Here is a 21494-nt window from a genome sequence, read left to right on the forward strand (position 1 = left end):
CAATGGAATATTATTATTCAATAAAGGAATAAAGGCAGTACAAATACTAATGCATGGCCTGGAAAAACCTTGAAAGCATTATGAAAGAAGCCAGTTACAAAAAAATTACACGTTATTTGATTCGATGTATACAAAATTTCAGAACAGGCAAATTCACAGAAAAGGAAAGTCAATGAAGGGTCAGTCATCTGGGGGTGGGGTGACAGATAAAAGTACAGGATTTTTTGGAAGGATGAAAATGTTCCAAAACTGTGCTGATGGTTGCCCAGTTCTGTGAAAAGACTAAAAACCATATGTGTGCATTAATATAGAAGTCACTGTCACAGATAGCAAAGAACTCCCTGTGTTCCCAGCGCCTCTGGGCACACAGACAACTCCGTGCCCACATGCAGCGCATTTCTGGCTTTTCCAGGCTCTGGCAAGAGTTCTTCCCAGAACAGCTCCAGGAAGTCCCAGGCAAAAAGAAACCACCGGCTCCCGGCCACCAGCCCTTCTCGGCTGCCTTTTTCCGCCACTCTCTTGGGAACCGGCTGACAGGGAACCAGAGCTCCTCAGAACTTACGGTTCATGCCGATGTCATGGTAGGTGAGGATGACAGGCCGGTTTCCCTTGGGAGTCCCACACAGCGTGACGTGAACGGAACCATGTAAAGTCTCGATGTCCTGCTCCTGAGGAGACACAGCAGACAGTGGGCTGGTCATGTGGGGTTCGTGGCATCCGTGTGGCTGAAGACACCCAGCCTGTTTCCAACTGTGTTTTGAGGAAGCTCACTTCTCATCTGGCCATAAGATCCCTGGCTTCGGGCAGCAGCTCTCTCTGGCCAGAAGCCACTCCCACAGGGCTAGGAGGGGACTCCCAGGAAGCAGGGGACAGAGGCCTGGCTCAGACTGTGCTGTTAAATGCACAAAATGCCAGGGACAGGGCTTGCCCGTGACCATCTCTGCACCGGACTGTTTGCTCCATCCGGAAAACAGGCCACCAAGCCTGTGCTTCCTTGCCCCCAGGCCCCACTGACCCCACAGGTTACTGTACCTGTGACTAACATCTGGTGGCTTGGAGTTACCCAGAATTCACTCCCCACTTCCAAGAACAGCCCCCAATTTCCTTCAGGAGCCCACCCAACACTCACCCTCAGTCCTAAGAGTTCTGTTGACATTGACCCCCCTCCCCACGTTTCACAAGTCAAGGCCAGTTCATGCACTCCACCTTCCAGATGCAAGGACTGGATTAGGTAAGAACACATAGGTTGGCTCAGGCCAACTAAAGCCAACTGCACTTATTTCCAGTAATTGGGGAACTGGACTGGACTTGATGGAGTAAGGCTGAGAGGGCTGGATCTGCAGCAGCCACATTGTCACGATGAGGCAAGGGCCTGCCTGAAAGTACGGCCAGCCCAGGGACAGAAAAGAGTGAAAGAAGGTTTGGGGATGGCATCCACCACCTGGGATTTTCAGTTACATGGGCCACCAACTTCCAATCCCATGTAAGCCATGTTGAGTTGACCAAAAGATTCTGAATGATACCACGCCCATTCTCCCTCCTGCCCTTCCTTCTCATTGGGCCAGGTGGTTCTTCTGGTCAAGGCCAACTCTCCAGCTCGGCCAGCGACCCCCAGCCAGCTTACTCCCAGTCATCCCCGTGCCTCTCTGCACCAAACCTTCCTAACAGTTGAAGACCTGCTCATCTTTCTTCCTCTGGAAAACCAAATAAAAAGGCACCCTGCCTTGGTTCCAAGCACCCCGGTTCACTCATGGACCAACCTTTCACCTGCCATGTTCATCTGAACTCCTGCAGAGGGTGGTCGTGAGTCTTTCTCAATTGTCACTTCCACTCGCCCTTCACCCCATGCCTACCCTGGGCTTCCGCCCTCCTCAAGGTCACCCAAAAGGTCCCGAGGACCCCGGTCACTCGTCTCCCTTGAGTGATTTCCACGTCTGCGAGCAGTGACCTCCCCTTTGAAGTGCCCCGCTCTGGGCTCTACTCCCACAGGGCCGTTGGGAAGCAGGGAGGCAAGGCCATCAGGCTGCTGAGACCATCCAAGTGCCAAGGCAGTGCTGAGCCATGTCCCTCCATGTCCTCACCCTCACAGGAGCCCTGCCAGGGCCAAGTGACCCAGCTGGCTGAGGAAGTAAAGTCAGTGTCCCAGAGTCACATGGGCAGGCAGCACAGAGGCGGGTCCCCCAGACAATCAACCTCCGCGGGGCCTCAGGCTTCTCAGCACTTGGCCCGCCCGCGAGTGGCGCACACTCAGGCCTCACGAGGCCACTCAGCCCAGCACGCTGCATTGATTTTCCAAAGAGTAAATGAGGCAGTGAAGTGGAACACAGAACACTCCAGATGCTGCTGAACCTGCTTCCAGAAGCTGGCGGAAATGTGACCTATACAGGTCACTGCCGTGTGGCGGCAGAGGAGAGTCAATGTTCACAAACTCACGCTTGAGAAGAGGCGATGGGACAGATCACCACTCAGGTGCCCTGTGGGGGCAAGTCACCTCCTCCCCAGCTTGAATCTTTAAAACAGGAACAGCCTGGCCCTTCCTCCCTCCTAGGGGTGCTGGAAGTCCAGAGAATGCCGGCTGCTCCATCCGCGAGTGACCCGCTGTGACTCGCGGATGGCAGCCACCCACACGCCATCCACACCAGCGGGTGATCAGATTCCACCTCTGCTACTTCTTCACCCCTGATACTTAAGGCAGTTTGATTTCATCTGAGAAACATTCATTAGGCACCTGTTGTATGCCAGGTCCCCTATGTCCCTGCAGGGATGAGTGGGTGACAACTCACAAGCTAGTAGGGGCAATGGAGACGGTCCCAGGGGGCTGCAGGTCCTCTGGGTCCTCTGAGAAAAGCAGAGAAAGAGGATTTAACCCACCAGGGTGTTGCTGGGAATGGGACCAGGAAAGCCTCCTGAGTCCCGTTAAGATCAACGATTCTCAACCTGAGGAACAGGTTCAAAAATAAAGAAAAACGGCATCCAATTCCCAGGCTCTCCCGCAGGGTATGGAAGCTCCGTACTGAGTTTCCAACAAGAAATCACCACCTCCCCCACCCTAGTGGAGAAGTGCAGGGGTTCCCGACACTCACTTGGAGAACCCCGAAGCCAGCCAGCCCCAGGCCACCATCGTGCTTCTGCAGAAAGGAGACAAGCTACTCCAGCTCACTCATGGACCAATCTAATCTCTCACCTGCCATGTTCAAAGGGTGGTCCTGACTCTTTCTCAATGGCCACTTCCACTCACCTGCCCTGGGTTTCCGCCCTCCTCAAGGTTACCTAGAAGTTCCTTGTTCCTGAATGGCCAGAGATGCGGCAGTGGTTACCAGGGGAGGGTGGTGACGTATAAAGAATGTACTGTACGGAGCTAGGCCCAGCCCCCTGGGAGCACCTGGGCCCGCCCAGCACGGGGTCATCCTGGCACCTGCATTAGCCCCCAACACCGTAAGTCCCCTGGCACAAAGAGCTCAGCCCCATCTCCCTTCCCCACTCTCTGCCCCTCAGGGCCCAACGCTTCTTTCCTGCACATAACAGGCACTGGAAAAATCCATAGATGAGGGAGCAGTGGCCCAGCTTCCAGTGGGGGCCAGAGATCATCTGCTGGGCCCAGCCTGGCCCTGAAGCCACTATGGGAACAAAGGTCTATTTGTTTGTGGGGGCACATTCTTCATTGTCTCCCCAGCTGGCCCACACGGCTCCCTCTAAAAGACAGGCCAGGGCAGGCGGTGTTCCCACCACCACGGACATCAGAGTTCAAATCCAAGTCCTACCACTCCCCAACCTCTGAGCCTCCAGGTCCTCACCCCTGAGCTGGGAGAGCCGCCTGCACCACAGGCTCCATAGCAGGAGAGGAGTCACCTGCACAGAGCCCAGAGCACAGCACTAGGCTGGAAGGGGACTCCCAGTACGGGCAGCAGAGGGTGCTAATGTGGTGGCAGGTATGGGACACGCCACCCCAGCTGGCATCAAAAATGTCCCTGGCAGCCCCGGGGTTGCATGTGCGTAGCAGATTTCTGACTCATCTCTTTGAAGGTCTTAAAATATACAGCCATGGAACCAGAACTAAATTGGAGGATCTAGCCTTCCAAGTCCAAGAAGGAAAGGCTACCTGGGTCTCATTTGCTGCTCTGTCCACAGACCTCTGCACAGCTGCCTGCTCTCAGTGGGTACCCAGTATCTGATGGATAAGAGATCTGATCCTGGCAGATAATGGTGAATCACTAGGAAGGAACTTTATCTCCTAAGGGCATTGATCCATGTTGGGCTCTTCCCCACTCTGCTCCTGGATTGGCCATGAGATGCTCAGCTCCCTCCTGATAAGACCCCCAGGGTTGGTGAGAGCCTAACAGGGCACCAATGCTTCACTCCAGCTCATGAGGAGTGTCAGGACCCTGGCTGCTGCCTCAACACTGCCCCAAACCTCAGCCTGAGCAGGACTCAAAAAAGAGGCTTTCGACATTGCTTGCCTTGGTGGGAAGGACAAAGATCCCGTCTGAGAAAGTGGAAGTGAAGTGGTGGAAGTCACGCAGGGGCAGGGCTGCCTCCCAGGCATAGGTGAGCAGAGGTGAGGGAGAACATTTGCTAAGCGCCTACGAAGACTAAGGCAGGGTATCAGACCTCCATGCCACCGGGAGGCCTATCAATCCCATTTTACAGGTAAAGAAGTTGAGGGGACTCTCCCAAGGTCATAGGCTTGTGGTGGTAGAATCGGGATTTGAACTCTCTCCACTGGGCCCTTGCTCCTTTGTGCCAGGGTCTGCTGGCCCCCATCGGTCCTCTGCTCAGTTCCTGGACCCCCGGCACACACAGAAGGAGGAGAAAAAAAGCAAGTGTTGTACCTGTACCCAAGTCCCATCCCCTAAGTCACACACATACACACACACACACACACACACACACCCCCAACAAACACACCCACCAACAAACGCACGTGCACGCACGCGGTTCTAAGCCAGTCAGAAAGACTGTCTGAGATTGAATGGGAGAATTACAATGCTCACAAACACAGGCCTTTGTCCTATTCAGTCCCAAAGGAATGTTCTGTCCTTCTGTCCCTGCCGGGATAAATCACTCAGTGTTCTGGAGAGAGGAACCCGTCCCGTGTCTTCCACGTTTTCCCAAAGAGAAAGCACAAGGAACCCAGCACATCAGAACTGCAAGGTGCACTGTTCGTCCTCTTGCCTGAGAGAGCAAAGTGCCTGTCTCGGGGCTCATCAGGGACCCCCCAACTTCTGGCTGGGACAAGGCTAGCAACACAAACACAACTCCTCCACCATCCAGAGCCCCACACCCAGCTCTTCCACAGCTCAGGACCAGGCCACAGAAGACCCTGCTCACAGGGCCTGATTCAGACAAGACGACGAAAAGGCAAAAACCCGGCTGCACACACTTGCCTCTCACCTGCTCTGGAAGAGTCTAGAAAGCTTCTCTCTCAAATCTAGAGGTGATGGCAGGGATGGGGGCAGTAATAAACTGCCACTGCATCTTACCCCATGCCCGCTCTGAGTTTCTCACACGTGTTTTCTCATTAAATACACGCAACAACCACTGCAGAGATGAGAAAGCTGAGGCTGAGAGAGATTAAGGACTTCATCCAAGGCCACACAGCTGGAATAGTGGGGCAGGATCTGAACCAAGCTTGGATTAGGATGTCTGCATCCAAAGCCTGTTCTCTTTATCATCCTGTTTCACATTCTGTGCCAGGCAGAAGAGGGGAAGGAAACCTTTCTCTGCCACGTGCACTGTGACTCCCTAAAGGGTGATGCAGCGAGTCAGATTCCCCACATTTATTTGACTGCAGAACACTTGTACCTCCCCAGTGTCTCCAAGGACTGGCCATCCCTGCAGCACAGGCTGTTACACTACCAAACAGAATCGAGAAATAATATCTGCTGCTCCCATCCTCCTAAAACAGGCACCTGCCCCCAAACCGCAGGCATGTGTGTCTTTGTGAGGAAGTGTGCCAGCATTGGAAACACCTCAGCACAGACATCAGACATCACCTCCTTCCTGCTACCCACCATACACACGCCATGCAAACCCTGTTCTCTTCTTTGCAGCACAACCACAATTACAAATATACATGTAACAGCTGCCTCCCCAGCCAGACCGCCAATTCCCAGAGGGAAAGGCTGGCTCTCCAACAGACAGAGTCTGGCCCGGAGGGTGCACTTAGAGATTTACAGTCTACACTGCCTGTATGCTGGCAAGTAGCAAACATGGCACCTACCACTATGGTCTACACCGCCTGTAAGCTGTCAAGTGGGGAAATAGGACCTAACACTATGCCTTGAAGATTTCATCTCTTTGGCTGTCAGTCCTGGCTTGGGAGCTTTAAAACTATGGCAGACTCTGTTGGTTGGCATCCCAAACATCTGTTGTTCCCTTCTTTTTGAGGATAGAATTCCAACTGCTGTACTAAGAAGCCAAGTGCCTGAGAAAGTGGTCCCCTTCCTTACTCAACTCCCTTGAAACCAAGGACGGTCAGGAGGTTCAGTTCTGGCCAATGAGATGCCAGCAGAAATTCCTGCAGCTTCAAGGAGATTTTTAAAAAGGATCAAACTTGACCTTTTGATTCTTGTCCTTTCACCCTCCTGCCTGCATTCTACTTAGGACATGGATGAGATGCTCGGGGGTTTGGTGGCCATCCTACCAATCTGAGGACCAAAGCCGCATGCTCAGGTGACAGCAGGAAGCTGTTAAGGACTAACTCCAGCAGGGCTGGGTGACATTCATAGCCCGGGCTGTTAGTTTTTTAGGCTGGTGAGAATAGCAAACATTTCCTTGTTACAGCACTGTTTTTTGAGCAACGTTATATATCCTAATGTTATAACCACCACATGCCCTTGGCCAAGTTATCAGCCTTCTCTGACAATCCCTGCCATCAGTTGTAAGCTGAGGTCAATGACAAGGCCTCCTGTTCCATTGAGATACTCCCAAGACTAAAACCATGGGACGGACCTGATCGTGTTTTGCAAACTGCGGCGTTTCCCTCCACGTCAGCTGTTACGGACAACCGCTCCAGAGTGATTAGTGTGAAGCTGCCAGGGCCAGCCCCGCTGGCTTAAGTCAACTCTCTGGATGATCCGGAGGGGCTCTGGAGGCCAGCTGTGACTGTCTCCCCACTGCCCCTGGTAATCCCCTCCTTCCCAGCAGGCCCTGGCCAGATGCCGACCGTCCTGGGCTCTAAGAGGACGACCGCGTACCCAGGCTCTAAGTCAGTTGGTGGGCTGGGCGACCCCTCCCTCAGTCTGACAAGCCTTGGGGTCCAAGCATGGCCTGACCAGTCAGGGTGCCCTCTGGAAGAGCAGGCCAGGAAGCTGACTGTGGCTCATCAGCATAAAGTCAAGGCCCACGGCAGCAAGAAAGGCAAATCATGGGAACAGAGGCTCAAGTGAAAATGTCAGGGGCCTGCCCCCTCCCCACCATCTTTTCATAAAATGATACACTCCTCCCCCTATATTTTCCTGGTTCATCTCCTGTGCCCATGGAGGAGGAGGGGCAGCCACAGCAGTGCCATTCATCTCAATGATCCATTCCATTAAGTAACAAACACAGGCCAGGTGTGATGGCTCACGCCTGTAATTTTGAGTTTGAGACCAGCGTCTGCAACACAGTGAGACCTCCTTTCTACAAAAAATAAAATTAGCCAGGCATGGTGGCTCATGCCTATACTCCCAGCTACTAGGGAGGCTGATGTGGGAGGATCACTTGAGTGCGGGAGGCCACAGTTGCCGTGAGCCGAGATTGCACTACTACACTCCAGCCTGGACAACAAAGGGAGACCCTGTCTTAAAAAAAAAAAAAAAAAAAGAGTAAAGAACACATAAAGTACCCGAGATAACTGAGGGAAGTGTGTGTAGCCAGGAGGAACACGATAAAAAGACAGCCACCCACTTACTAAGCAAGTTCAATAAAGCCAGCTTTGTCTCCTGTGCTGTATCATGACAGCCATTGAACAGATAGTCTCCGGGGCCGAAGTATAGGTGCCCAACAAGATAACAGAGTAAAGATTCAAGATAGATAGGTCCTTGGGCTTCCAAAGCCATGACTCCCCTGCAAGTCACACACAATGGAAGACCTTCCAGAGGTCAAGCTGGGCCTGTCACTTCTCACTTCATTCCCCAGGCTTCTTTCATGTTGACATAAGATCAAGAGAATTAAACAAAGTTACACGGAGTCAGGGAACAGGCTGCTATGGGCAGAGGGTGTCAGCCTGGGAATACAGCATGCAACTGGAACCCACACTGAAGACCTCAGTTCTCCAAGGAAACAAGAATTAGGAAGAGCGTCTTTGTTTGGATTAGGGTGAAGAGATGGAGCAGACCCCGTCATCCATGGAGCAGGGGAGGGCGACAAAGACCTGTGAGCTGAGCTGGCTGCTGTGTGCATTCAGTATCTGCAGTGCACTCAGGGACAGCAATGCTCCCCACTGTTTCACAGATTAGGAAACTAAGCCCCAGGGAGGTCAAGCAAGTGGCCAAGGACACGCGAGTAGCAAATGACAGGGCTGGGTCTGCACTCGCTTCTGCTCACTGCACCCTTTCTGGGACGCCAAGAGATGAGTGAGGTCAGCCTGGCAGAGCCTAGCCTGGACAAACCTCAGAGGCCCTGGTATGAGCCCTACCTCTCCTGTTCTATTGGAGGGTGCTCCTAGGAAACCCACAGCAGAATTGCAGAAGCAGCACACTGTGTTTATTTTCCAAAGCCTCATTTTGCGCTGATCCAGATGAGTGTTCCTGCCATCTGTCACTCGAAGGGTTTGCTCTAAGTCCCAATGGCTTTGCTAGGAAGTAGGGCTGGGGGAGGGCGAGGTTGGGAAATGGCGAGTTGAGGATTTCCAGGCTTCTGTCTGAGTTCTGCCCACCTTCAGTCATGGGGCATGAAAACAAGAAGCAACTGTGTGGAAAGAGAGAAATTAGCAAAAGGTCACCATTTCCATTTTCCCTGTGAGCTGGTCTGCTTCCAAAAAGAGGAGGGAAAACAGCCCCCCTGAATGGGATCGTACATCCCCAAGACCAGCTCAGCTCTGCCGAACAAGAGGTCTTGCAGCAGAACGGGAGCCAGACCTCCGGAGCCCCCGCCCAGCCCTGGTACTGCCCCAGCCCCTCCACCACTCCACACCGAGGCCCCACGGGTAACATCAGCTCACTTCTCAGGAAGCCCTGGTGAGCACACAAACACAGATTCCCATGGAAACCAAATCAAATCTAACCGTCTGAGTAACTCCAGATCCAGGTGGAGGGAATTAGAAGCAGCAAATCCAACAGAAAAAGCAATGTGAAGCCACAGAAAGTCACCCGGCCCACGAGATACAATTTATGGGTGATGAAGTCAACGCTGCTGTCCCTTCCCCAAAACTCGTTAAATTCACTTTGGCTCCAGACGTGCGGACTGAATCCGCTTTCGCCATCTATCTCATCGTGGCGTGACACTGAGCAAATCCCTTCAGATTTTCTGGGCCTTGTATCTTCGATATAAAACGAGGATGGCAAGGATACCTCCCTCAACACGGTTTCATGAGGATCACATGAGCAGATGCAGGAAAAGAGCCCAGCATGGTGTCTGACGTACAGCAGAGCTCAAGAGAGGCCCGCCAGTACAACTTCCATGACTATAGCATTTTTCGGAAGCAGATGGATCTAAATCTAGGAGTATCTCAACAGTACCCTCTGGCAAGTTCCCTAACATCTTCAAATGGGTCTCTCATCTGCAAAAGAGGCCAATACCCCTCACCGTGGCAGGGAAGCCCTGAGACAATGAGTACGCAAATATTCATTCTTCCTCCTCTTCTCTCCCTCAGGTGGCCTTCCACAAAGCTCCCCGTCTGGAGCAGAAGTCTTAGACTCTAGAATTATAGCCAAAGAAAAGAAGCTGGAACCCAAAACACTCCCACCCTCCCTACTCTTCAAATTTGCAAACACAATTGCCTAAAACCTGATGCCGGAGGCCTCTCAGCAGAGCCAGATCAGACCGTGTCCTTCCTGCAACCCCGACACCTAGGCCAGCAGCCCGCCCACCCCGTGCTCTGAGGGTTCCGGAATCTTCCCAGGAACGGGAGCCAGGCGGGGGCCTGACAGCGCTGGCAGAACCTCATACGCAAATCACCAATCACTTTGCCCGAACATCACCCAGGACAAAACACAGAGACCACCTAAAGGTGATGCCAGTGACGGAGAGATAAGGCCTGATGCCATCTGCTCTGGCAGGCGAGCTGTCTCCTGAGACAGGCCACCCAGCAGCTCAACACAGACTCCACCAGCAGCTCCTCAGTGCCAAGCTCTGGGCTCAGTGTGTGTGTTTTGATTCATTTCAAAAACAAACAAACAAAAAGCCTAAATTATTGACTACATTGGGAAAGGAAGTAGGAATCTGCCTTAGTCAAAGTGCGGAAGCAGTAATTCTTTTTCAAGGAATAACATCAACTGCTTTCAGATACACAAAACAAAGCCACTCAAGACTCCTTAGACTGAGCCAAGGGGAAGCTATGCCCGGGGGAAGAACTGCCCAGGAGGGAGCCCTATTTTAACAAGCAGGTAAGAAACCAACTAAATGAATAGATAAAATCCATTTGCCATTAAGGCACATCAACTCTTAAGTCCTACAACAAATCTTCCTCAGTAGGCTAAACATAAGCCCAATGAAGTGTTGTTTAGATTATCTGCTTGGCTAGATCTTTTGACAAGCAGACGTGGCAAAGGTGAACCAGAATCTAGTCCAAAATGGCTTGATTAGCCTTTGCAGGAACAGGGCTGTACTCAAGCAACACGGTTGAGAGAACTGTCTACATCAGACAGCCCTGGGCTCAATGTGGCCCACTTCACAGCTGCCGCCCCTGGGAAAGTCTCAGTTTCCTTATCTGTAAAGGATGATGGTACAGGTCCCCAAAGGTTCAGCAAGAGAGCGTGGGAGGCCTTCAGTGCTGGCCTGGCTCATCAGAGGACACCGAAGTGCATGGCGGGCAGGTGCTGTCCTGTCACTTTGCTGGAGCTCCTGTGTGAATCTGAGGTCAGAGCATGCTGGCCAGTCCCTGGGCTGATAAGCCCTGTAGGCCCCCTTGACCAAAGCTCTGTCCTTCTCAGTTCCTAGCCCTGTAACCCATCATGCCCCAGAGAGCTTCCGTCGTCATACTGCACCGCATCTTCTGAAGGAAATTCTACAGCAACCCGACACCCAAGATTTTGGAGACTGCTGAAAATCTGGGGGATGCTTTCATCAATCTCATGAGTCCCTAACACCTTCAAATCTAAGAAGCCAAATCTAAATGAATACGGTTTTATACAAAGATTTTCTTTTGGTAACAACCTTGAAAAAGTGTCATTCAACACTCAGATTTCAGCTCAAATATTGTGACTTACTGGGAACACTGAGTCTGTTAACAGCTTACAGGAATAGCACATTTTTGCCCTTGGAAATTTCAGAATCCAGATCAGAAAGGCCTTTGCTCCGCCTGGAATGATCTATCCCCAGTCTTCTCTTTGTCACGTGACTGGCTCCATCTATCTTTTAGGTTCAGAGCAATGTCATGACTTAAAAAAGCCTCAACCTAAGACAGCACCCCAGCCATGCCCTCTCCCATCACCTGGCTCCGTATCACCCTTCACTATTCTCTTCAAAGCACCTACAGAAGCTGGAATTCTCACATATGCTTGTTTGTATGTTTGTTTGCCTCTTTCTTCTAAGGAATCTGGATTGGTTTCAAATATGCGCCCTGGAAGCACATAGCTTGAGGTCCCCTTTCCAGCTCTGCGATCTCAGGCAAGTTCCCTAACCTCTCTGTGCTTCAGGTCCTCTCTCTCCGTAGGATGGGAACAGGATCGCTGTAAGCACCCATGGGGCACATTTGGCATGCTGCCAGGCACGCATTCTGTGCTCAGCTGTACTGAGCTATTATTCCAGAATGTAGGTTCCTGAAAACACGGGTCACTGCCTGTCATGCTCATCACTGCATCCCTAGCACCTAAACTAAGGCCAGGCACAAAGTGGGCATTTGTTAAAGAAACAAAGGAAGGCACAACAGGGAAAAACGCCCCAACCTCATAGGACAGCTCAGGGGATTAACTCAGAGGGCTCAGCCCAGGCTGGTGCAGGATGCTGGGAGACCTCATCCTGACCTCTGCTCTGTCCTTCCAAAGGCTTCTCTGTGTGGTCCCCACTTTAATGATGTCCTAAGGGGCAGCTCCTTAACCGATCCCAGCCTGAGCCACATAGGTTGACCTTCCCTGAGAGTAGGGGCGAGAGCTCCTATTCTCTGTTCTCTCAGTTGCCTGTGTCCTGAGATGGGAGAATGCAAAAGTGTTTTTGCAGACTTTCCAGAGAAACATAAATGTGAGGAATTATCTTCACAGGGAACAGATAAACTATGCTTTCTAGGTTTCTCAGAATTGACAACCAAGATTTTAAAATCCAAAATAACCATATGATCCAGTGATAGGGTTTGGCTGTGTCCCCACCCAAATCTTATCCTGAATCGTAGCTCCCATAATCCCCACATGTCGTGGGAGGGAACCAATGGGAGGTAATTGAATCATGGGGGCAGGTTTTGCCTGTGCTGTTCTCATGATAGTGAACGAGTCTCAAGAGATCTCATGGTTTTATAAAGAGCAGTTCCCCTGCACAAATGCTCTTGCCTGCCGCCATGTAAGACGCGCCTTTGCTCCTCCTTCACCTTCCACCATGAATGCGAGGCCTCCCCAGTCATGTGAAACCTCTTTTTCTCTATAAATTACCCAGTTTCTGACATGTCCTTATATCAGCTTGAGAATGGACTAAAACCTCCAGCAATTCCACTTATGGGTATATACCCCCCAAAACTGAAAGCAGGATCTCAAAGAGATATCTGTACGTGCATGTTCAAAGCAGGCTATATTATTCACAATAGCCCAAAGTGCCCAAAGTGTCCACCAACGGACAAATGGATAAGCAAAATGTGGGTCATACATACAATAGAATATGATTCAGCCTTAGAAAGGAAGGAAATGCTCACACCTGCTACAACAGGGATGAACCGTGAGGACATGATGCTAACCTATATCAGCTAGACACTGGCAAAGAACAAATCAATGCAAATGAATACAGTTTTATAATAATAATATAGTATATGATTGCACTTATATGAGGTACTTAGAGTAATCAAAATCACAGAGACAGAAGATTGAAGGGTGACTGCCTGAAGCTAGAATGAGGAGTTGTTTAATGGGACAGAGTTTCAGCTCTGCAAGTTTTAAAGTTCTGGGGGTGTGGTGGCTCAAGCCTGTAATTCCAGCACTTTGGGAGGCTGAGGCAGGCAGATCACTTGAGGTCCGGAGTTCGAGACCAGACTGGCCAACATGGAAAAACCCATCTCTACTAAAAATACAAAAATTAGCCCAGTGTGGTGGCGGCCACCTGTAATCCCAGCCACTCAGAAGACTGAGGCATGAGAATTGCTTGAACCCAGGAGGCAAAGGTTGCAGTGAGCCAAGATCGCACCACTACACTCTAGTCTGGATGACAGAGCAAGACTCTGTGTAAACAAAAATAAAAATACATAAAGTTCTGAAGATGGATGATAGTGACAGTTGCACAGTAATATGAACATACTTAATATTACTGAACTGTACATTTAAAAGTAGTTAAGACGGTAAATTGGACGTTATGTGTAGTTTTCCATAACAACAAAAATAATTAGGGAAAACACCCCATGATAGTTAGTGGATAGGGTATGTGATGCTTGGCCCAGCACTGATGCGGGAAGCACCACAACACTGGCCCTTGTTAGTGTCCTCTCTCCAATGCCACTTAACAAGGCTGAAGCGCTGTCTCCATTTCACAGATGGGGAAATGGAGGTGAAGCAACTTGTGCTAGGTCAATCACCAGGAAAGGGCATCCATGGGGCTTGCGGTTCACTCTTCCTGGCTCTGGAATGGGGCTTTCACCTGAGGAGGATGGACAATCACATCCCCACTGCAGGAAGATACAACCTCAGTGCCAGCAAGCCGCTCCCCTGGGGAACACAAGGAGCTGACATTTCAGCCACGGGGAAGGTTGGCAAGGGCAGCTTCGATCAGGCTGAGGGAGGCTGATGTGGCCCGGCCCATCCCTGAATGAGCAGATGTCCCCTGGGACTAACTTCCAGCAGTTCTCAGCTCAGAGAACCAAACAACCAAGGCCATGGTGCTGGTGCTGCAGCCACTGCATCTGTTGCAGCTCTGACTGCCCTGGGCGCATTTTTCCCCATTCTCAAGAGGGTGAAAAAGAGGATCCGCTGCCATAACTCTTAGCTGCCCCACCATGCCACCCTGGAGTGACTTCTCCTTTTCTCTGCCCCTCAGGTTCCCTAGCTGTAAAATGAAGGCTTGGACTTGATAAACCTCAAGACAGTGCATTCACCTCCCACCCTCCTGGAACACCTTCGCATGCCCAGCGTCCTGCAACACAGAGAGGAGCGGGATGGAGCTCCGGCCAGGGCGTGGGAGAAGCCTGGACCTCAGCACACGAGTGGCGCGGGAAGAACATGGGCTTCCTTCCTGGTCAGGCAGACCTGAGTGTGGCTCCCGGTCCCTCCACTGGCCTCAGTCTACCCATCTGAAAAATAAGGCTAATGGTGCCTCTCATGTTACCATGAGATATTGAGGCATTACATGAGATATTAGCTGGGAAGCTCTCAGCACAGTGCCTGGCGGGTAGGAAGCCCTCACCAACATCACTAAAACCTACACAAGCAGCAAGGGAAGCTCTCAGGGCTGGAAGAGGCGAGGCCCAGAGTCTGGCACCACTTCCCCAATCACTGCTGAGTGACCTCAGGCAAGTCAGCTCCCAATGCTGTCTCTCTTCTTCTTCTATTTTTTTTTTTTTTTTGAGATGGAGTTTCACTCTTGTTCCCCAGGCTGGAGTGCAGTGGCGCGATCTCGGCTCACTGCAACCTCCGCCTCCCAGGTTCAAGGGATTCTCCTGCCTCAGCCTCCCAAGTAGCTGGGATTATAGGCACTTACCACCACGCCTGGCTAATTTTTGTATTTTTAGTAGAGACAGGGTTTCTCCATGTTGGCCAGGCTGGCCTCGAGCTCCTGACCTCAGGTGATCTGCCTGCTTTGGCCTCCCAAAGTGCTGGGATTACAGGTGTGAGCCACTGTACCTGGCCCTTTCTTCTTCTTCAACACTGAGGTCAGGGTGGATCTCCAGGAACAGCCTGACACAACCAGGATGAGGAGAAAATACACACCTTGGGGGCAGTATCGAAAGCCTGGATGATCTACTAGCCAACGCTTCCAGCCCCCTCCCCTCCTTTCCCTTCCTTCCAAAGACAGTGCAAGATTCCTCACCTCGGGATGGATGGGGGCGCATTCATGAAATAAGAGATTCAAGAGGAAAAGTGGAGTTGTTTTGAGGTACGGAGGTAGAACAGAGGAGTGAGATGCAGAGCACAGAATGGGTCCCAAACTGGGGACACGTGTGCAACACACAGGTAGATGTTCAGGTGAGCACATCTCAGCCGCCTTTGGCTGGTCCAGGAGCGCGCCTGTCCTTCTTCAGGGAGACCACGAGCTCGCCATATGCTCAGGCTTTCTGCCCCGCCCTCTAGAGCCCAGCACAGCACCGGACCCACCCGAGCTTGGGGCTAACGAGTCTAGGACTTAAGAGTTCCTCAAGTTCTGACCCAGCCCTCAGCTGAGAGAGCCTAGTCTGTTCTCCTGAGAGCCTGTTCTTGGACACAGCTGAGCTGCACCCCCTGGCACGCCCTGCAATCCTGAGTGGGGATGGAGATGCTTCAGTTCTGGGCCAGTAAACCACAGAGAAGGCTGGTTTCAGTTTCCCAAGCAGAGCCAAGAACATCGAGCTTTTGCTTCTGTTCCCTCCCCTCACAGGGTCCCAAGCCAGCCCGGCGTCACACCATTTTCCCCACACACGTCCCACCGTTCTGGCCAATTCTTTGGGGCTGAAACAGGAGGGGTCTTCTGCTTCTGTGGGAAGTGACTGGTCTCTGCTTCTCTGGCCAGCACTCAAGCCAGCTTCTGTCTGGGAGCAGCAGCTGAGGGTGAGGACCTAGCTGAGACCACGGCCTTCTCTCCCCTTGCCCGCAACGTTTGCGGAATGATCTACTTAAACCAATGGAAAGAAAGAGGAAAAAGAGAAGATGGGATGAGGAAGGGGAAGGAAAGCCATATCCTCTACTTGCCTGGACATCAAACTCTTGTAGGAGGCTGGTGATGGTCTGTGGAAAGATAAAAAAGATTGTCAATTTCATCTGTGTCTTCTGTAAGAGAAATAATGTTGGGACGTATGGGCCTTTCTACGCCCTGAATCTGTTAACTATGCTCCCTCCTTTGTGGGGTCTCCCTAATTCCTCACAAAGGCAGGCTTTCCTTTCCTTTTTTTTTTTGCTTTTTGAGACTGAGTCTCGGCTTCTGCTCCAGCTTCAGGCTGGAGTGTGTGGGTGCGACCTCGCCTCTGCCTGCAAGCTCCTCGCCTCCTGTTCACTTTATTTCCTCCCTCCTGACTCAGTCTCCTGAGTAGCTGGAACTGGCGGTGGCTTCACCACCTCACGTCTCCCAGCTTTTTTTTTTTTTTTTTTTTTTTTTTTTTTTGTATTTTTAATACAGACGGGGTTTCACCATGTTCGCAGGATGGTCTCGACCTCCTGACCTCATGATCCACCTGCCTCGGCCTCCCAAAGTGCTGGGATTACAGGCATGAGCCACTGCGCCCAGCCCAGACTTTCCTTTTCATCGCAAAATAGAAGTCCAGCAGAAAAGCGGACACATTAACTGGATTCCTTTCTGACAACAGCCTTGACAGATAAAAATCTGAAGGTCTAAGCTGATGACAAGCTTGAGAGATACAGAAATTTGATATCTGACTATTAATTGGTCTCCCTGGCTCCACCCGTGTGCTATACTTTTAAACTCAAACCTGACCACATCATAGTCCTCCTTACATTTTTTCTATGGCTGCTGCCATCTGGACCTGGATCAAATTTCAATCTCTTGTGAGTAGAAACAGGCAGTGGAGACCTCTAAGCATTTCCCTCAACCTAAAAATTCTGAGTTTCAGGCTGGGTGCGGTGGCTCATACCTGTAATCTCAGCACTTTGGGAGGCCGAGGCGGGCGGATCACCTGAGGTCGGGAGCTCGAGACCAGCTTGACCAACATGGAGAAATCCTATCTCTACTAAAAATACAAAATTAGCCAGGCATGGTGGCACATGTCTGTAATCCCAGCTACTTGGGAGAATGAGGCAGGAGGATTCCTTGAACCCAGGAGGCAGAGGTTGCAGTGAGCCTAGATCACACCATTGCACTCTAGCCTGGGCAAAAAGAGTGAAACTCCATCTCAAAAAAAAAAAAAAAAAAACTCTGAGTTTCAGCCCAAATTCTACCTTTTACCAGAGTTGTCCATGGCAGGACAGGCCCAGGAAGACAGAGAAAAGCCCCATGTCTCCTCTGGCCTGGTGAAAGTGTGACTCGCAGGACCAACTGGAGTCTTGGCTGGCCAACATTCCTAACAGATGTTGCTGGCATGTTTTCCTCCTCCTGACACAGAGACGGAGTCCCAACACTCTGTGAAAACTGAGCCCCAGCCTCACCCACCACAAACCTCCAGAAAAGAAGACAGCTCAGCAGAGGAAAATGCAAAAGTGATGAGGGGAACAGGATGATGGAATGGAGCCCCCATTAGATGGCACGGATTGGAAGACTAGATGACAACACAGGCCCTCGTGCTGGGGATTCAAATAGCTCCACATCCCCTGGGCTGTGGGCAAGAACATCAGGGACTCTGGGTAAATTGAAGTGGAAGCAAACGTGGCTGGCACCTATACCATTGCACTGTGTGTGTATATGTGCACATGAGTGTGTACTGGTGGGAAAGAATGGAGAAAGCCATTCTGTACAACAAGCACCAAACTTCAAAATGTCAGCAGAGTGCAGTGGCAATCCAGATTGCGGACAGACACAAGGAAGAACTTCCCAATAGTTCAGCCTAACTCTAAACACTTTGCTGAGTCAATCTAAGGAAACGAAAGGAATTTATTTCCATCTAAACCTTGAAAGAAAGGGTAAATATTCACTGAGAGATGCACTGGCATGTAACCCTGAGTGGATAAGCTCTTAGAGACATGTTTCATACATAAAATGTTGTAAGGATTCCAGTAGGCTGCCTGAAATAAATAAAAAATATTGTTTTAAATGCATTCACCCTTGGACCCAACGATGTCACTTCTGATAACTTTTTTCTAGGGCTGTATCTGCACATGTATGGAATGACACACATGAAAGATACAAGGGTGTGAATTTCTTGCAGCGCTGTTTGTAATAGCAAAAGGCTGGAAAGACACAGGTGTTCACATACTGGGCACTGGGCAAATACATGAGGTAGAATACTATGCACCTAAAAAGAGAAAAGCAAGTGGATTGTGGACTGATGTTGAAAAGAGCTCCCAGAAATGTTAAGTGAATAAAGGAAAGTGTGGGATACTATTTTCACAGGGCTTTTTTAAAAGGTAGAAATAAGAATACGGTGATATGTATTTGTTCTACCTAGAAGTTTTTGTTTGATTGTTTCAGAAGACTATGTCACAGACCCAGAGTTAAGAGGACATGGATTTAGAACCTGCACAGTATACAGCAGCGGTTGGCACACTGCAATCTGCCTCACCCAATGTTTTAAATTTTTACTGGAACACAGCAAGTACATTCACTAACATACTGTCTATGGCTGCTTTCATGCTATAATGGCAAAGTTGACTGCTTGCAACAGAGATCATGTGGCCTTCAGTGTCTAAGATATTTACTATCTGACCCTTTGCAGAAAAGATTTGCAGACCCCTAGGGTGGAATGATAAGCAAGTATTCTGTAGCTTCCCCAGGCTTGGTTCCGAATTCTAGTTGTACTAGCTATCTGAATGAACTTGGCCAATCCCCTTCCTGTCTAGGATCAGTTTTTTGTGTTGTTTTTTTTTTAATCAGCAAAAGGTGAAAAGAGATAGTTGCCTCACACATTTTTAAAGAAAAGTCTATGAAATTATGAACCTAAAACAAATCAGTCACATGTAGAGTCATAAGGAAATTAAATGAACAGTCTTTTCACCAACATCAGCTGGCCTGGGTTTGATACCATGTCCCACACTTTGTAACTATGCAAAGCAGACAAATTAACCTCCCTAAGACTCAACTTCCTCCTCTACAAAATGAGTACAATCACAGAACCTGGGACCTGCATGAACCAAAGCTGAAATACGGTTGGCAGAGAAGCAGGCATGCAGGATGTGGTTAGTGAATGGTAATTATCATTTTTAAAAGCATTTAGTTGGCTTTAGACTAACTTCACTTTTGGACCAAAGCTTCCACATTTTTAAAAAGACATATCATCAGAGGTAGTTATGAGGCTCAGTGAGAATTGGGATGTGAACATGTTTTGAAGCTACAATGTCAACTGTGCAAATGTAAAGGTTCATTCATCATCAGAACCATCAGCCCAGGATGGGCCCTGCCAGCCCAGCCTATAGGACAGGGGCCTCTGTTTCCAACAGGAAGGGCTCTGTTGACAGAAGAGGTGTGCCCAAAAAGATAATAATAGCAAATGAAAAAGCGACTATGCATTGCCCATCTCCTCTATTGCAAAGTTCTGCCTCCTGGGTTCAAGCAATTCTCCTGCCTCAGCCTCCCAAGTAGCGGGGATTACAGGTGCACACCACCACTCCTGGCTAAGTTTTATACTTTTAGTAGAGACGGGGTTTCACCATGTTGGCCAGGCTGGTCTCGAACTCCTGGCCTCAAGTGATCTTCCCGCCTCAGCCTATGAATTAGGTCACTCCATCCTCACTTGGCCCCAAGAGGTAAGTCCTAATGTCACCATTTTACAGATGAAGAACTAGAACATGAAGAGACTGAGAGGTTTGCAAGTAGACACCAAGCTGCAAAGTGTCACAGCTGGGATTTAAGCCCAGACGGTGTGGCCCCAGGGTATGCAGCTTTAATCAGAGCTGAGGCAGGCAGTCCTCATGGGCAACTGGGCCCCATGTTGCATGTTCTATAATCCCAGAATGTTAGAGACGGGAAAGCTGAGAGAACCTCTGGTTCGATGCCCTCACATTACAAATGACAGTAGAAAGGCCCAGAGAAGTGGGCAAGGGGCCCAGCCCCCAATCCTATGGGACTTGAACCAGAGCCTCTCACAACTGTACATTTCAAGGAAGCAGTGGACACATGTGTTATGTGTGTATGCATGTGTGTGTATGCTGTGTACATGTGTGTGCAGCATGTTTGTATGTTGCATACATGTGTATTTCTGCAGTGTTTGCATGCCCATAAGTGCGAGTGTGAGCTCCGGTGTGCCTGTGTGTGTCTATGTGCACATGTGCCTGTGATATGGTAGCCAGGAAGATCTCCACTCACCTCTCCTTTCTCCACCAAGGGCTTCACCTCAGCGAGGTCTACGTCCTGCATCTCCCGAGACATGTCCCTGCTGTCACCTGCCTGCAAAGAGACAAAGGCCAAAAGGTCAACACTTCCTGCAGAGAGGTTTCCCGAAGGAAGCAAATCCAAGACCAATGGCGAGAAGGCCAGGCCTGTGCTCGGCCCAGCAGCTTCACCTCCCTTGTGATGCACTGCAGGGGATGAGGAGGCGCCTTGTACACACGGCCCATGGACCCAACTCAGTCTTTCCACTGGGCCTAGGGCAGTGGATTTCCTGGGAGAGGATACTGAGGCTCACAGACACTACCCTCCCAAAGAAATGGATGGATCAGGCTCACAAACAGGTCCCCATACCGAGTTCAGGCCCACCCACCATACCCAGGACGCAGCTCATTGCATTCTAGACGGGGACCTGCATTGCTCATCCCAAAGTCAGGCAGCCCAAGTGACAATGAAACGGGAACACAAGCTCATACAATGCTTACCATGTACAGGCATAGTACAAGCTTCAGCCTCACAGTTAGCCCTCACAGAAGGCTGGTGACGCAGACGCAGAGACACACAGGGATCCACGTGCGCACGCACACACCCACATACACACCCCATGGTGCAGGACTCTCAGCTACCTGCTAAAAGGGAAGAGGGCAGAGGAGAACCTTAATCCAAGGAGTTTGGCAGGCACTTGAACACATAGTACAGTTTTGTCAGAAAAAGGACCTCCAAGGCAAAAAGCACTTCCTGGACCAAAGCAAGGAATGGGCCAGATGAGCACAGTTACCTGTGCTCTAACACAGGGCAGGTGCAGAACTGTGGGCTGCAAAACCAGACTGAAGCAGAGCCCAGGAACACTCAGAATGCTGCCATTGACTCCCTGGGGTGCATGGCTCGGGCAGGTGGTGATATCTATTAATCATACTTCCAAGAGCTGAATCTAGAAACCAGAAGCATAAGCATGTATTCCTATAGATCAGTAGTCAAGTTAGAAAAATTAAATGCCCACCAATCCCTGGGGTGAAGCATAAAAAATGCAGAATAAGGTCAAGTATTACAGACAGCATCAGAGGACTGGGGGTGAAGGAGTAAGTGACAAGAGGGAAGAGCCCAGGCCA

At 50.4% G+C, this 21494-nt stretch overlaps 1 protein-coding gene across 3 annotated transcripts in view; it reads right to left on the reverse strand.

Moving 5' to 3' along the window:
* NDRG1 (N-myc downstream regulated 1) overlaps positions 1–21494 on the reverse strand; it is a 59878-nt gene that overhangs the window by 26545 nt on the left and 11839 nt on the right. For 2 of the 3 annotated variants that reach the window (XM_003903183.4, XM_009213626.4), the window contains exons 2-4: positions 20365–20445; positions 16149–16184; positions 563–668 (exon numbers count right to left, since the gene is read on the reverse strand). In XM_003903183.4, the coding sequence (XP_003903232.2) occupies positions 563–668; positions 16149–16184; positions 20365–20427 (205 nt within the window). In that variant the 5' untranslated portion in view covers positions 20428–20445. The remainder of the gene's footprint in view (positions 1–562; positions 669–16148; positions 16185–20364; positions 20446–21494) is intronic. The other variant, XM_009213627.4, reaches the window with a different exon arrangement.

Source organism: Papio anubis, chromosome 8, assembly GCF_008728515.1.
Source record: "Papio anubis isolate 15944 chromosome 8, Panubis1.0, whole genome shotgun sequence".
Taxonomy (NCBI): domain Eukaryota; kingdom Metazoa; phylum Chordata; class Mammalia; order Primates; family Cercopithecidae; genus Papio; species Papio anubis.